General features: G+C 36.8%; 1 protein-coding gene across 2 annotated transcripts; it reads right to left on the bottom strand.

Moving 5' to 3' along the window:
- Nucleotides 1-891: 891 nt before the first annotated feature.
- Nucleotides 892-4,982, bottom strand: LOC120075000 (uncharacterized protein At4g37920). 2 transcript variants are annotated; one of them, XM_039028130.2, is made up of 6 exons: nucleotides 4,638-4,982; nucleotides 3,761-4,152; nucleotides 3,307-3,478; nucleotides 2,530-2,774; nucleotides 1,993-2,180; nucleotides 892-1,206 (listed from the first exon to the last, which is right to left on the bottom strand). In XM_039028130.2, exons 1-6 carry the CDS (start codon nucleotides 4,792-4,794, stop codon nucleotides 1,047-1,049), a joined length of 1,314 nt encoding a protein of 437 aa, XP_038884058.1. In that variant the 5' UTR covers nucleotides 4,795-4,982; the 3' UTR covers nucleotides 892-1,046. The 2 variants fall into 2 exon arrangements, with proteins under 2 accessions (XP_038884058.1, XP_038884061.1); XM_039028133.2 differs by having other exon boundaries at nucleotides 3,761-4,149; nucleotides 4,638-4,890.
- Nucleotides 4,983-18,110: the final 13,128 nt, after the last annotated feature.

Here is an 18,110-nt window from a genome sequence, read left to right as displayed (position 1 = left end):
ATTGAGATTAATCACTATCTTCACTATCTTTTATAATAGACATAAAACATAACAAATTATCCTTTATTAATCTAAATAAGATCTATAAGTTTGGAGGAAAAAACAACTCAATTATTAATTTAAATAATTATTATGAATTTATTTATTAACAGAAATATCAAGTATTGACATCGATATTTTAAGTAACCCTTTATTTATAATTGGTGGTTGAAATCATAAATTTTGCTTACAAAATTACTTTTGAGAACCAAATATTCTATTCATATTATCAAATAAACTAAGGAGATGTTTGCTATTTAGCCCACCGAATGCATAAGTTAGTGTTAAACAATTCAATTTCAATAATAAACATTATTGAAATATGCACATTTATAAAAAAAACTACCTTTTTTTTATCTCTATTTGCATAATATTATTTCCAACTTATCATTTATTTTCTAATATTACATGTTAACTCATCTTACTATTATTAGTAAAAGATAGTTGAATTCTAACAAAATACGTCCACTACATTCGTATGTTAAACCTAACAATATTTATGACAATTTGAGAGTAATTTCAAATTTGCTAAAACTCATTTTTGTCATTTTCAAAATCACTCCAACATTCTTCTAATCATTCAAAATCAACTTTAATAATATGAAAAATGTTTAAAAGGATAAAAATAAATATTAAATTGATTTTTATTTATTAAAAAGATGTTTTGAAGTGATCTTAACCATTTTAAAAATCACTTAGAAAGTAGTTCCAAAATGGAATTAACAAATAGAAAGCCAAAAGAAAAAGGAAGTTCAAATACCCCTCTTTTATGTGAAAGAATAATAAATTGAAAAATAAAGAGAGAATAGATTCTAACATGAAACTACAAGCCATAATACAGGTACAACTATCTAGCCACTTGAACCACACTCTACTTCCATGGAGAAAATAAACTATTTTGAATACATTATTCATATTCATTTTGTTATACAACAAAGAAAAAAAATCACTATACAATTTTTCATGCATAACTAAAGACATAAATCCTAACTACCAAATGCTTTACCTCACATGAAATTTTTCTCAAGGAGATGCTTCAATTCTTCAAGTTTAACAATGACCTGTGGATTCATAAGGTCTCTGGCTTCCTTAATGAGAGTGCCTTCCCGGCTGAAATGATAAGCATCTACCACCGTCTTTATCCACGTGTGAAGCTTCTCTGGGGTCCTAAAAGTGTGCACAAATGAAGAAGAAACCTAATAAGATTGCTTTTATATGTGTATATTTATATATCTTTTTTTTAAAAAAAGAAAGTCCAGTTGAAGGTCGTTTTCCAGACGACGTTCCAAGTGGTCTGTTGCGCAAATTCAAAGTCAAGGTGGTATATCCTGGCTCTTAACTAGATGGACATCAAAGGTTCAGGAGATCTACGGAGATGGGACTAAGGCTTTTTTTCCCTTGTGTGATGAGAATATTAATATAGTATTAGTAAGGGATATCATGGTAATTAGATAGGAAGTTAGTGCATATCGTTATAAATAGGAGGCCAGGAGGGTGAGCGAGGGAAGGTAGGCAATTCTGTGGAGTGGGTCTAGGGCTTGATTTTGCACACTCCGGAGTCGAGAGGGAGGTTCCAAGTGCCTTTATACTTGGGTTATCTTGTAGTTATTCCGTTATATTTCAATATATTCCAAATCTTAATTCTAGTTGGGAGGTATTCTAACAAAGATACGATAACAATGAGGATTAACTCAGTGTTAATAAGTTATAGGCTATATCTAATTCTTTGAATATATGCTTATTGCTTGACATCCCATTTGAAGGCTCAAAAATGGGCACAATGACGAATATCGAACAAGTAGACTAGCAACACTATAGATAAGAAAATAGAATCATTAGAGTTTGACCATAGAAGATCTGATATCAAAATAAATCACTAAATTTGGTTCAAGCTAATAGACTGACATATTTAGTATTTCAATATACTCTTAACAACGAGGTCCAAAAGCTTACGTGTATAAGCAGTCCACATCTTGTCCTTCAAGTTCTTCTCCGGGGGTAAACGCATCCTTCAGAGCACTTAGCTTTTCCTCAGGATCCTTAATTGTGAGAAGATACTTCAGAATCCTGATTTCTTTTGGCATTAATCTTTGAAGGTTACCGCTTGCAGTCACGTACAAGTGGTATAGTATGTCTTTCACCTAACAAAGAGAAATAACATCAACACTTACATCATCAGAAAGTCATTATGCAACAATAAAATAGAGGTGCATTCTCCATTTGCTCGCATGACCCAACATAGAAACACATAAAATCAAGAGAAATATATATATATATATATATTTTAATCTGGTGCCTTAAGCTGTAGTCATTTCATTCAAATAGATGACAGTATTTGTGGAAGTTTCAGTAATTACTGACTTAACACAATAATTTGAAATTTCTTGAATGGTCAGATGATGCTTTGAAAACCTACAATATCACAGAAATAAGACCATGCAATCACAATTTTGCATCAATGGCGAACAGCAAGGGTCGCAAATGCATTACCTCATCTTTCATCATGTTCGACTCCTTTGCAGCTGACCAAGCTTTTGTGATCATCAATACTAATGCAGAATCAAGTTGGTTTTTCTCCGCCAAATTGTCTATCTTTCTGCAAGCAGCATCTAAAGTTGGAGAATTTATGATATCCTGGAATTTCAACTCTGCGGCATTCAGTGCTTCAATGTTTTCAGTTGCAGCATCATATGTTTGTACAGCAGAAAGGCAGGAATTCCCAAGTTTTGCCAAAGCTTATCAATTGAAATATAAGAGGAAATATATCAGTTCATCCATCAATACCATATCTTATATATGCATATATGAAAAAGACGTTCACTGAAGAAAGAAAACATCATTAACAATAATAATAATAATAATAATAATAAATGAATAAATAAATAAATAAATATGTAGGGGTATAGATTTGAACATTTGACAAATGCATGTCTTAACAAATCTAGCTACTCTTAAGGAAGGAGCAATTTCTTAAGTTGCCTCTCATTCTTTGAATAGCATAAAACAACATAGGAAAGAGTATATCTTTTGGCCCTAAGTTTTGAGTATAGTTTCCCTTCTGGTCATTTCAAAGGATAACATTTTAAATCTTAGAAATTAAATAACATTTTAAAATTTAAGGACCAAATTAAGACTATACTCAAAACTTAGAGACCAAAAAGGTATTTTTTTAACCAATATATTTGCTTCCTGAATTACACTTTCTCATCCCCTTAGGAACCTATTTATTCATAACTATTTTTCCAACTCGTAAGTATGCAGTATTACCATTTTGCTCAGCCGGATCATCATAATAAGATTCAGCCACCGTGTGAAGATGCACAAAGAATTCTTTTGTAAAATCTTTGCGACGCCTAGAAATAATTTCACCAAGTTCTGATGGTGCTGCTGCTCTGACCACTTCAAGAAGTTCATTATGTCTCTTCACATCTTCATCTATCTGTGAAAATTTCATAGAAGGAAAGAAAAGGTTGATTGACAATTCACATACTGCAACTATCTGATCAATAAAATAACCATGTTATCATCAACAATTCATCTTAATTATTCTCTCAGCAACACATCCTTTGTGGCTTTTACAACAATAGACCTAACCTCATTTGCATACGAAGTGTTAGTTTCCACTCTTCTTATTTACATAATTAATTATTTATAGAAACAAGGCTTGCCATTTTCAAGTCCAATTTTTTAGTACGTATAACTTTAAAATCCCAAGACATACCTCTTTCAACTTTCTTCCCAGCCGGAGTAGTTTATGCCTCATCCCAGGATCGTCTTCAGAGGCAGCTCGATCTTGGCACCTCCTAAAGAAATGGGGACGGATATTGTCCCATTCCTTGCTGAAAGCAATTAACCGTCTCCAATCTGTTGGAGTTGGCTTGTCGATCATGAAGACTTCAATGAGCTTATCACACACTTTGGTCATTTTAGGCTGGTCCAAGCTTTCGACCCCATCTTTTGCATTTTGAACATCTCTTGGCTCATATTGAGTGGGATTTGACCAATCAAGAGTTTCTGAATTACAATCACTAGGTACTGCACTCACCCCTCTGACAACGGCAGAAAAGGATGACTTCTTCAATCTAACTCGACACACCAGTGAAGGGAACCCTGCTATTCAACAAAATTACTAATACTTCACTGATCACTCAAGTTCAATAAAGAACATGGTAACAATTTTCTTAAGTTTCTATAATTTTAGACTATGTATACTAGCTTCACTTTGTGGCTGCTACGCCAAGTCAATATGAAGCTTGGAACATGAACTATAAGGAATCAGTAATTTAAACAACAGAAATTCAGTATCTACACCAATCCATAGCTACACACACACACACACATATAGAAAATTTATTGGCCAACGTCTCTGTTTAAATAATTCTAAAGGACCATTTTTCCACGTCGTGAATAGTTCAGTCATATAATGAACGGAATACGAAAAGAGAACAGAATCAAAATCTCTACTCTTTCCGTCGCCCCGGCGTTCCCATTTAATAACCGACTAAAATCGAAAGCATTGAGCAATACTACAGAAGTATCGATCTCATGGCTCAGTCTTCGCGTCTCAACGGAAACTTAGCAAACTTGAGCCACCTTACCTCTACTTTTTGAACCCATTGAGAAATTTCGAGCTGTAATTCTTGAGAAAGATGGCGAGGAGGGAGAGCAGACGGCGGAGGCATCTCCATGAGCAAGAGCTTTGCTTCTGATAGAGAAAGAGAATGAAGTTTGAAGAGTTGCGCAATGGAGCTCCATTCTCGAATGTGGAAGCAGTGTGTAGAATTGAACCGAAACAAACCTTCACTTCCCCTTTGACCACCCAAAACGACTTTGTTAGGGTTTAATAATTTTCACACAAATCTTTTATTTATTTATTTATTTTAAGAATAGGTAACGAGAAACAACAAATTGTTTACATAACACTTTTGGTACTGCTTTTTCATGAAACTAATAATTTTCCGTTACGAATTATTTAGTTCTTCCACTTTTAATTTTGTAATAATTTATTTCTTGAATTTTAATATATAATAATTTAATTCTTATATTTTTAAATTCATAATAGTTTAGTTCCTAATTTAAATAAATTTATCAAAATTAAATGTCAATTTTTATTATTTTATGATATAAACTTTATATTTTATAAAGATATCGAGTCTCTAATTAGTTTATCGGTTTATTCATACAAGAATTCAAATTAAATTTTAACACTAATTTCTACAATAAAGACTAAATTGTTACAAAATTTAAAATATAAGGACAAATTGTTATATAATAAAATTTATGAACTAAATTGTTACAAAATTAAAATTTTGAGGACTAAATCGTTACAAACCAAAGTTTAGAGACTAAATTATTACTTTTATGAAAATTTAGAGATTAAAAATGATTTTTAATCCATCTTTTTTAAAAAAATAATCCAATAAAACTGAGAAAAAATCTATTTATAATCTTAAATTCAAGGTCATATCAATCAAAACATCAAAATTACAATGGTGTCTATTTAACCCTAATTTTTTTTAAACTTGGTTGTCAATGTAGGCATGAAAGATTTGGTACTATTTTCACTCCATTTCATTTCCAATCAATTCAAAATCACTTAAGTAAATTTACACTCTCTTAAAACCCTACCAAATTATCATTAAAAAATAATCATATAATTCTTTTCAAATTAAAAAAAAAATAGTGAAGAAGATGATAAAATGAAACACTACTCGATCGTAGCAATGAAAAGTCGTGCATATCCCAATGACTATAGAAGTATATCTATAATTATTACATTAATCTCTACATTTAGATAAGTCTTATGGATAAAACTTATGCATTAACTATATTAAAACGATTCTAACAAAATGTATAAATTGATCTAAGCTTACAATTTAAACTGCTACAATTTTTAGTTTCAAGTGATACCAATCTCTAATTATTTTAAATCGTCCGAAATGAAATTTAAATCATTAGTGAAGATTTTATAAACACGGTTAACTAACTAATGAAGAATAGTTCATGTATGTCTATATATATATATATATATATATATATATATATATATTCATATCTCTTACAAATACCAAAGACAAAATTTAAATTGACAAATAGAAAAAAAGATTATTCTCCTCCTCCTCCTCTCTTCTTTGTTAATTCGATCGATCACATAGGTACCTATTCTTCTCCTTCTTCCGTTGCCTTGTAATATCTCATATTGCGTTGCCGAGTGAAGCACAGTTCTTCTTCTTTGAATTTTACAGTATTCTCTTCACTCTATGCTTTATTCTATAAAAAAAAATAAAAAATAAAAAAAGAACTCAGAGGACAACAACGATTCTTGCACTAATCCATAAACCAAATTATTGAACTTTTGCTTCACAATTCCTACAAGTTGTTGCATACAACACTGTGAAGCTATTTTGGAAGCCAGTTAATCCAAAATTCCAAATTAGTACAAGATTGGATCAAAAGAAGTCGATCTAGACAAAGATAGTGCTCTATCTTTATCTATATCTGATAAACAGATATAGACGCCTATCTTTGTCAATCAAGAACTCTATCTTTGTCTATCACAGATAGACAGAGATAGACGCATGTTTTTGTCTATCAGGGATAGACAAAAATAGAACTCTATCTTTGGTTGATCTTCACTCTATTTATTATAGTTCATATGGTTGAAACATTGAATTATTAAAATTTTGAACATGATCAACATCGTATTGCCGAAAGTGCATAAATGATTGATGATGTATTGTATTATTATTTGTCTATCTCAGATAGACAGAGATATTGTTTTATCTCTGTCTATTTCAGATAGATAGATGTAGATGCCTATCTTTGTCTATTAGGGATAGGCAAAGATAGATCTTTGTCTATCACAGATAGATAAAGATAGATGCTTATCTTTGTCTATAAGGGATAGACAAAGATAGAACTCTATCTTTTATTGATATTCACTCTATCTATAATAGCTTATATGGTTGGAACATCAGATTCTTGATCAACATCTTATTCAATTGAAAGTGCATAAATGATTGATGATGTATTGTATTATTATTTGTCTATCTCAGATAGATAGAGATAGACGCTTATCTTTGTCTAGGGATAGACAAAGATAAAATTCTATCTTTGATTTATTTTCACTCGATTTATAACAGCTTATATGGCTGGAACATTGGATTCTTAAAATTTTTTTAACATGATCAACATCTTATTTAACTGAAACTGCATAAATGATTGATGATGTATTGTATTATTACTTGTCTATCTCAGATAGATAGAGATAGTGCTCTATTTCTGTTTATCTCAGATAGATAGAAATAGACGTCTATCTTTATCTATTAGGGATAGAGAAAGATAGAACTCTATCTTTGATTGATCTTCTCTTGATTTATAATAATAGCTTATATGGTTGGAATATCGGATAGACGGAGATAGACATAGTTAGTGTCAATCATTATGCATATCTATAGTGATAGATAAAGATAAAATTCCATTAGTGTCTATTAGAACTTTATTGATGTCTATCTTGTTGGGGTTGATGCCCTAAATCTCGTAGGCCCCAATGGTTTGTAAATGTTATGTACAAACTCATTGTTTATTTAACAAAATATATGATATTCTATTCCATTTTCAGTTGCATTAACCACAAACCAATAAATTAACATTGAATGTTATCTTGTACCTTAAACATGTATGTAGAGACATATGGGTGGATCATGTTTAAGTGATAACCTAAATGGTCTGTAGTAGATGAATAAGGTTGGGTATCTTATCCTGGTGACACTACGAGTATGGTCCGCTTTGTAGGTGTTACAATTGTTGTAAAGTGTTACAAATGATATGATCCTGATCATTCATGTATAGACATGTGAGCGGGGATATTATATACAAAATATTTTGTATAAGATCGGACCACGAAATGTCTAGTCTCATTATATAACGTCGTTCATAATAGAGACTTACATTTCACCAGGATGACCATAGGTAACATGACCTGAATCCTGAGTGAGTTGTGAACTCCTGTCTATGAGAGGCGGTCCTTTGATTTGTATGAGTGAGAGTGCCAGATCGCCGACTTAACAAGCCTACCATTTTGAGGATTCTTCTAATTGGGGAGCTAGAAACACAACTACACAAGAAGAAATTCTATTCTTCCCCGATGTTGGGGTAAGTAGATAAATTGCTCCCTTAAGGGCTGATTTCGGGGCTTGAACAATGTGGCGTCATACCCTCTCCTGGCCCGAGAGGGGTTTAGTCATAGTTGGACTATGATTTATTATTCAGCAGAGGGATCAGTGATACTTAAGGAGTTAGATCTAACTACAAGGGCAAAACAGAAATTTTGGCCTAGATGTACTTACGAGCAATTTATGAAGGGTCATCATACTGTTTTATTTAGATATTGCAGCAAAAAGGAAGGAAAGTTACGTCAATTGTATAGAAATTAGCTAAGAAATGCAAGAATTATAAATTGTTGTCAATACACCCACTGACACCATTGCAATGGTAGAAAAGAATGTTTCAAGTCTGTTTTGCAGGAAATCAAGTCACTGCATGTGTTCATGGCTCAAAATAAAAAGAACAATGCATCTACGTCGCATTGCGCCCATCATTCAGAAATGAATAGACGATCAACACAATGATGGTGCATGCGACAATCGATCAAGAGCTAAGCGATCAACGCAATCTCAACCGCATGCTGTAATAAAAAATAACACCGCATGCGGGCAAACGATCGAAGATGTAAAGAGCAATGCAAATGCAGAGGATTCTAACGCGTGTACAGTTGACCGTTGTGCATTTCTGATGGGATTGATTGCGTAACAGAAGGAATATTCACTCCACCATTTCAGGAACTGCCTTAACAATAAAGTGGGGACCACAATGCAGAGAGTCAAAGCTTAGCCTATAAATAGCTCTTGCCCTTCCACTAAAAAGATATGCTTGAATATAGAGAAAAGTGTATATACTGATCTGAGAGAGACTGGTTGAACGACTAATCAGAGTAGATCCAGGAAAAATTAAGAGACAAGGCCGAGCGGTGAGTCTCTGGGTAAAGAATCCTTCTGATCCCCGTTGTTGAAGCTCTGTACGAAGGTCACTTCTACCAGACGAGCAAGCCTGAAAGGGAAGCTCTTCTCTTCATCCACTCCACACGCCGATAAGCAAATCCACCGTCCAGATCTGTGTCAAGACGTTGACACTCTTCTGTATTTGTTTCTATCTCTTTATCATCAATTGTATTCATCTTCTTAATTTATCATTCACACCATGTATCAGAGCTTAATTCTATAATTAAATGTTATGATCATTTCCATCTCCATCTCTTTGCCTATTTCCGTTCATCCATATTTCACTTTCTCCACGATGTTTTCTTAATCCCTTGGCTAATTATCAATAATTGAGCAAATGAATTAATTGGGTTAAGGAAATAATTAAGTTTAGTCAAAGCATGCTAGACGACATCTTCACCTGTGAGAGCAGAAGTGAAGATGCTATTCCACCTATCGAGAGAGGGTTGGAAGAATGCGTTAACTAAAGTGAGAAGTACTTCTAGAGATGGAAGCAACCTTGCGTTCACCACGTTCATCCCTGTTTCATCATAGAGATATGGGAACAACCGAGAGGTATACGCTAAGGGAAAATTGAACCTTAGTTATATCTTTAACGCAATTAACAAACTTGCAATGTTTGTACTAATTATTCTTTCTGCAAGTTTATGGCAACATGAGCTTGTATGATTCACATTCATCATTGTCCATATCCATATATGCTTATTTAGAACACATCAATTTAGCACCGTACAAGTTTATGGCACTAAAAGATATAAATTTAGCGTTACAAATTTATGGCATCGTTGCTGGGGATTGGTAATGGTTATTGTTGAGTACGTTTGTGATATCTTACAGGACAGATCTCTTTGTATTGGCTGCTTATCGCGGAGAGCAGTTTGACGATTTATGAGTACTTGAACTGATCCAGAATTCGAGGCTGACCCAAAGATCGAGCGTACATTTCGTGTAAGGGCACGCTAGAACCGAACGAGGCGAAAGAAAGCCAACATGGCAGATAATAACAATGATAATGTGGCACCCGAAGTGAATTAGGGGGTGGGACGACCAGCGCAAGATCCTGTTTTTCTTGCGGCTGACCGCAACATTCCAATGAGGAACTACACGGTGCCCAATCTGTATGATTTTTTGCCCATAATTTCAAGGCCGATAGTTGAGGAGAACGCAAGATTCAAGATTAAACCAGTCATGCTCCAAATGATTTCGAATGTGAGGAAGTTTGGTGGTCTACAAGGTGAGGATCCACATGCCCATCTGACCAGTTTCGTCAAGATGTGCGGTAACTTCTCTATACCTGGCGTTACCCTAAAAGGTATTAGACTATATCTCTTCCCTTACACCTTGAGGGATGAGGCCAATAGATGGGCTCATTCACTGGAGCCAAATGAGATTACTTCCTGGGATCAATTGGTTGAGTGGTTTATGAAGAAGTTCTTCCCTCCGACAGTCAACGTAAGACGACAAAAGGACGTGCTGAACTTTGAACAGATGGATAACGAGACCCTTAGCACCGCCTGGGTGCGATTTAGAAGACTGGTGAAGAATTGTCCCCATATCGAAATACCCGATTGCATCCTGATGGAAACATTCTATAATGACCTGAACAGATCAACGCAGGCCGTCAGCTTGATAAAATGTATGATGAGGCGAAGAATATCTTGGATCGCATCTTTAAAAACCATGAAGATAGGAGAAAGAGCGACCAGAGTTTGAGACTCAAAGACACTGATGCAAACAACGGTGCTATTGTTTCTTTACAAAACCAGATGACCGCAATGATGAATTTAATCCAAGGAATTGCGATCAGCATTCCAATACTGCAAACTGGGAAAATCAACGCAATCAGTCAAAACACTGCAAGGTGTGCAACTTGCGGTGATGAGCATGCGATGGAAGATTGCTCGAAAAATCCACAATCTGTATACTTTGTGAAAAACAATCCCTTTTCAAACACGTACAACCCCGGGTGGATGAACCACCTAAATTTTGCTTGGAAGAATCAACAACAAAATTTCCAACCTGTGGTGCATAAAGAAGGTCCACCAGGATTCTTTCCACGCAACAACGGTCAAACGAGTAATCAAGCAAGTAGCTCACAACAACCACTGCAATCCTCTTCTTTGGAGAGCCTACTAAAGCAATACATAGAGAAAAATGAGATCTTGCTTCAAAGTCAGGCTACGTCTATCCGCAATCTCGAATTATAGATGGGCCAGATTGCGAGTGAGCTGAAGAGTAGACTGCAAGGGGCTCTGCCAAGTTCAACTGAACTTCCACGCAACCCGGGGGGATCAAGAAGGAGCAATTTCAGGTTGTGACATTGCACAGTGGGAAGACTGTGGAAGGAGAAAGGAAGGAGCGTAGTAGAACAACTTCCATTGCGGCTGAAACTGAGATTGCGGTGAACACAAGAAGAAGAAAGAGAAAAAGAAGCAGTAGAACCGGAGGTTGTATCGACCTCAAAGGCAACTGAAACGGGAATCGTGAAAGTTCAGTTACCCCCTTTTTCGCAAAGACTAAGGAAGAAAAAGAACGAAGAGGTACAGTACCAACGCTTATTATCTATGTTAAAGCAATTACATGTTAATATTCCTTTCAGTAAAGCGATTGAGAAAATGCCTGCCTACGCTAAGTTTCTGAAGGATATGGTAACTAATAAGAGGGGAGCTGGGAAATTTGCCATGGTGGCATTAACGCAAAGTTCCGAATCCATAATTCCACCGAAGATGAGCGATCTTGGGAGCTTTACCATTCCTTGCTCCATAAGAGGACTCTAAATCGGGCAAGCCCTGTGTGACTTGGGAGCAAACATAAATTTGATGCCTCTGTCAATCTTGAGACAATTAAATGTGGGGAAACTTGTGCCCACATTAGTGACTCTTCAACTGGCCGACAGATCTCTGGTTCATTTAGAAGGAAAGATGACAATTTATCCTGCCAGCTGACTTCATCATTTTAGACTATAAGGTCGACAAAAATGTGCCCATCATTCTGGGGCAACCTTTTCTATCTACGGGTCGTGCCCAAATTGATGTGCATAAAGGGGAAATCACTTTTAGTATCAACGGAGAGAAGCTCAAGTTTAATATAATGCGTGCCATGAAGTTTTCGGATGAAAAAGACCTGTAAGATTCTGATGATGACCTGAGTTTGATTGAAGAAGAAAAGATTGATGAAGAGTATGAAGAAAAGGATGCCAGCGCATCTGTTGCTGCCTGCAATGCGATCATAACAAAAACAAACAAGAAAGAAGAAATGATCGCAAAGCAAGAAGTAGAGCCAACAGAAGAAAAAAAAATAACGCAACCTTCCCTAGTGGAGCCACCAACACTTGAATTGAAAACCCTACCAACCCATTTGAAGTACGCATTTTTTGGGCAGAATGAGAAGCTGCCAGTTATAATTTCCTCTGCGCTCAACAAAGATCAGGAGAATGCATTGATGTGTATTCTTAGGAAACATGTGCGAGTAATTGGCTGGACGCTCGCTGACATTAGAGGAATTAGCTCTGCATACTGCATGCACCGTATTCGTCTTGAAGATGACCACAAAGCAACAATTGAACATCAACGCAGACTTAACCCTGCAATGAAGGAGGTCGTCAAGAAGGAGATTATCAAATGGCTAGATGCGGGCATTATCTATCCTATAGCAGATAGCACGTGGGTTACCCCGTGCAATGGGTGTCGAAGAAGGGCGGAATGATGGTAGTTCTGAATGAGAACAACGAATTAATACCGCAAAGGATCATCACTGAATGGCGCATATGTATGAACTACCGCAAACTGAATGCGGCCACAAAGAAAGATCATTTCCCTCTGCCATTAATCGATCAAATGCTAGACCGACTAGCAGGGAATGATTTTTACTGCTTCTTGGATTGTTATGCCGGATACAATCAAATCATGATAGCTCTTGAGGATCAAGACAAGACCACATTCACCTGCCCATATGGGACATTTGCTTTTCGCCACATGCTGTTTGGCCTCTGCAATGCACCAAGCACGTTCCAAAGGTGCATGATGGCGATCTTTTCAAATTATCTCGAGGACTCTGTGGAAATATTTATGGATGACTTCTCCGTTTATGGGAACACTTATGAAGTCTGTCTAGCCAACTTAGAGAAGATTTTGAAGAGATGTGAAGAGACGAATCTGGTGCCAATTGGGAAAAATGTCATTTCATGGTGAAAGAGGGTATAGTGTTGGGACATAAAGTCTCCTCGGATGGGTTGGAGGTGGACAAATAAAAGATTAAAGCAATTGAAAAACTTCCACCTCCAACCAGTGGGAAGGCTGTGTGAAGCTTCTTGGGGCACGCTGGATTCTACAGACGATTTGTCAAAAACTTTTCTCAAATAGCACGACCACTGAGTGCGTTGTTAGAGACGGACAGAAAATTTGAGTTTGACAACAACCGCCTCAACGCATTCAGAGTTTTGAAAAATGCACTGATTACTGCACCCGTTTTGATTGCGCCAGACTGGATGCTGCCATTTGAAATCATGTGCGACGCAAGCGAGTATGTGATGGGAGCAGCTTTAGCGCAAAAGAGAAAAACAATTTTGCATCCCATCGCATATGCGAGTAAAACATTAAGCCCTGCTCAAACGAATTATACAACCAAAGAACTCCTAGCAGTGATTTTTGCGTTGGAAAAATTTCGGGCATATCTATTGGGAACAAGGGTACTCATCCACACCGATCACTCGGCGATCAAATACTTAATGGAAAAGAAGGATGCAAAACCGAGGTTGATCAAATGGGTTCTCCTCCTTCAAGAATTTGATATCGAAATAACTGACCAGAAGGGGACAGAGAATCAAGTTGCGGATCACTTGTCCAGACTGGAAAATCCTGAGGTTGACTGCAATGAGTCTGAGGTGAGTGCCGTATTCCCAGATGAGCAGCTATTCCATATAGAAGAATTGCCCTGGTATGCAGACATAGTCAATTATTTGGTTTGCGAACAATTCTCTGAAGATTACACCTATCACCAATAGAAGAAGCTCAAGCACGAATGCAAACATTATTATTGGGATGAGCCGAATGTGTATAAAAGAGATGCAGACCATATTTTTCTATTATGCATACCAAATGCTACTCAATAACGCATATTGTCATAATGCCACGACTCACCATATGGTGGGCACTTTAGAGGGCAGTGCACTGCAGCCAAAGTTTTGCAAAGTGGATTCTTTTGGCCTACATTATTCAAGGATGTGGCTGACTATGCAATGAAATGTGATCGGTGCCAATGCACAGGTAACATTTCAAGGAAAAGCACAATGCCAATGAACACTATCTTGGAGCTTGAATTATTCAATGTATGAGGGATTGATTTCATGGGACCATTCCCTCCCTCGGGTGGTAAACATTACATTTTATTAGCCGTCGATTATGTCTCCAAGTGGGTAGAGGCAATAGCATGTGTTGCAAGCGATGCGGTGGTAGTCTCCCAGTTTCTGAAGAAAAATATTTTCACTCGTTTTGGCACTCCCCGTGCCATCATAAGTGATGAAGGATCCCACTTTGTCAATCACAATATCAAGGAGTTGCTATGCAAGTACAACATCCTCCACAAAGTGGCCACTGCATACCATCTGCAAATGAATGGTCAGGCTGAAGTGTCCAATCAAGAAATTAAGCTGATACTTGAGAAGGTAGTAAAGCCTTCTCGAAAAGATTGGGCAATGAAGCTCGACGATGCGTTGTGGGCATACCGAACCGCATTCAAAACACCAATAGGTATGTTCCCGTATGCATTGGTATTTGGTAAGACGTGTCATTTGCCTTTGGAGCTAGAGTATAAGGCACTGTGGGCGGTAAAGAATCTGAATTTTGATTTGAAGAAAGTAGGAGAAGCGCGAAAAATGCAGCTAGTCAAGCTAGAAGAATAGAGGATCAACGCATATGAGAATGTGAAGATTTATAAGGAGTGCACCAAGCGCTGGCATGACAAACGCATATACGGTAAGAACCTCCAAGTCGGGCAAAAGGTCTTACTCTTCAATTCAAGACTGAGGCTCTTCCCGGGAAAATTAAAATCACGCTGGTCCGGTCCCTTTATCATCAAAGAAATATTTCCACATGGTGTGGTGGAGTTGATCACTAAGGATGGCAGCTAGACATTTAAGATTAATGGACAATGAGTTAAAGCATATTGCGGAGGTGATTTCCAGCCAGAAAAAGCCTCTGTGAAGCTGAAAAACCTGGACTACCCCTTACTTGACTCTTGAACACTTATCCCTTCGTCACATTACTATTATTTAAGCTATCTACATCTTACTTATTTTTCCTATTTTGAAAAAAAAAAAAAACTTGTTGTTTTGCTTTAAATCACTTGACCCTCTCTTTGTTTGTTTACAACGATTAAGGCACAGGATTGCGATGATGTTACATGAAGGCGCAAATTATCTCACTCCATCACCGCAATCCACAGAAGATAGATCGCCGCAAGGATGGATGCGTCAATACACAATGCGGGCGACAATGCAAAATTTGGGGGTGTACTCTTCCTTATCTTTATTTCAAATTTTGCACTATCACATTGCATTTTAGTTTTCAAAGTTTTATCACCACATCCTCTTTGATCACCGCAATCATTTGACATGGATAAATTTAGTAGTTTACCGCATTCTGTTTCTTTGCCAAGTATGATTTCAATGATGAAAAATATGCTTCTATTTCTTTCGTATATATTAGAGTCAACTTAGTTTTAAGATAGTCACCTCATGAAATATTTCTCGAAGTTAGGGGTTTGCTAGCTTTCTTTCAAACTCTCTTTACAACGCATTCTAAGAACATCGCATGACTTATTTTAATCTCTTGGCAATGAGGACATTGCCGCATTTTAAATTTGGGAGTGAGGTATTTATTTTCGATCTTGGTATTTTCAATATATATATATATATATATTAGAATAACAACTCCACTGTCAACGCAATGGGAAACCCATATTGATAAGAGTTAAGTTGTGAAAGGCACTTACCTGTAGTTGGATGTTCGCATGACACCCGTGGGGGCAAGCCAAAACGAAAGTAAGTCACCAGGATCAACGCATAAATAAATGACTGCAACTCCACTGCCAAATGGGTATGAGTTTAGTCTGAGAAAGAGTGCATTACTCGTAGTTGGATGTCTGCATGACACCCGTGGGGGCAAGCCAAAACGAAGACAAGGCACTTGGATCAGCGCAAGTTAGAAAAAATATCAATGAAGGAAATTTTGATGCAAATCATAAACCCTAATAGAAAATTTTCTTTTTGAAATAAATCATGCGATGTTCCGGAATTTAGTAAAGTCTTTTTGAAAGGTAAGCTTGCAGTCTCTAGGTCTTAGAAATATTTTTAGAAGAGACTTGAATAAGACTAAAGGAAATTCTGGTACATAGGATTTGAACGAAGTATTCTTGAGAAATCTAGGAAAAGAACATTGTGGTTGACTTGCTAAAGGAATCTTTAGTTTATGCTTGAGGACAAACATTGTTTAAATTTAGGGGTGTGATAACGGGCTCAAATGCACGTTATCATAGTGCTAAAGTCTTAAACAATGTTGGATTGCGTTGATGAAATATGTTAACTTGCGTCCATTAAGCATCAATTTCATAATATTATGGTCGCATGCTTTCAGCGCGTTAGAACAGTTGATCTTTGTATTTTTGTGCAGAATATGCGATAACGCAATGAAAGAATTGCGATCAAAGGAAATCATTGGTCGAACGCAACTTCCCCGCAAGGCTTTGCGTTGATCGTGCTCGCAAACATTCACCCAAGAAGGATTGCCATAACTTGGTCAGCGCAACATGGTGGGTGCATCTGGGTGAAAGGCCAATTAAGCGCAATGGGACAGAAAGCTGATGACAGTCGAATCCAAATTAAGTTGACAGCCGATAACGGTCAAAAAGTACATTCAGCTTTCTGTCCCATCGCGCTTAATTGGCCTTTCACCCAGATGCGCCCACCATGATGGCGGGAAATTAGAAGTCAATTTTACTCGACAACCAAAATCTCATGGACGCGGTATGCGATGCATGTTCCTAAGATATGCGTTGATAGTCATGCGTCGATGGTCATGCGTTGATCTGATAACGCGTTAATGAATGTATGTAATGACCATGCGTCCTGCCATAAGTTTTCTTGCACTCACACCAAGTATAATGCGAACGCAAGTTTCTCGGGTAATTCGAGGTCGAACACAAGGACTTGTAGCTATATGTATGCGGTAATGTGCATGCGGCGGTTTGAATAAAAGAATGGAAGGTATGTTGCTAAGTTAATCCTACTCCTACTCCTATCTAACAGACAATGGAATGAGAATATGCATGAAAGGTAGAGATATGACAAACCTTGACATGAAATAAATGTGTGGGAAAATAGATAAAATGCGGAGATGTTTTCATTGCAACCCTTAAGAGTGACCGCAAGGAAATGCACTGCAAATCATGTACTACAAATCATTTTCCAATGGAAATGTGGTTCTTCTAAGTCTAGGACGCATGTGTTGAATGCAAAAGTGTCCATAGAGCTTATTCCTAAGTCTCTACTCTTTTCCTATGCGATTATGAAAAATGCACACAACGCTGCGGTGACCGCACACAATCGTATCCTATCTCTAGGATGCATGCGATGGGTTAATAGCAAACAGTACTTATTCCTAAGCCCCTATCTCTTGTATTATGAGTTCTAATCTGACTCTCCCGAGCCTAGATTCTGACCTAACCTTCCCAAGCCTAGATCCTGTCCTTAGACTACCCTCCCGAGTATCCCTAATGGATGAATGAAGCATACATAATACAAGACAATCACATGAACTTGGTTGATGCAAGATCATTACTATCCCTAGTGAACAATGCATGCCTTGCTTAATGCGTCCAACCACTTACCCTCCCAGGCAGTTGATTGTTGCTGACTTTACTCATAGACAAGCAATGCATTAGCCTATAGATAGGCATTGCAGTAGCTTCACACTAAGCAAATAAGTTTACTCCCACACTCACACAACGCACACCTCT

This window comes from Benincasa hispida, chromosome 4 (genome assembly GCF_027475165.1).
Source record: "Benincasa hispida cultivar pf3 chromosome 4, pf3_genome.v1.1, whole genome shotgun sequence".
NCBI lineage: Eukaryota > Viridiplantae > Streptophyta > Magnoliopsida > Cucurbitales > Cucurbitaceae > Benincasa > Benincasa hispida.
Note: the sequence above shows the minus strand (reverse complement) of the source record. Positions and strands in the feature narration are given on the sequence as shown.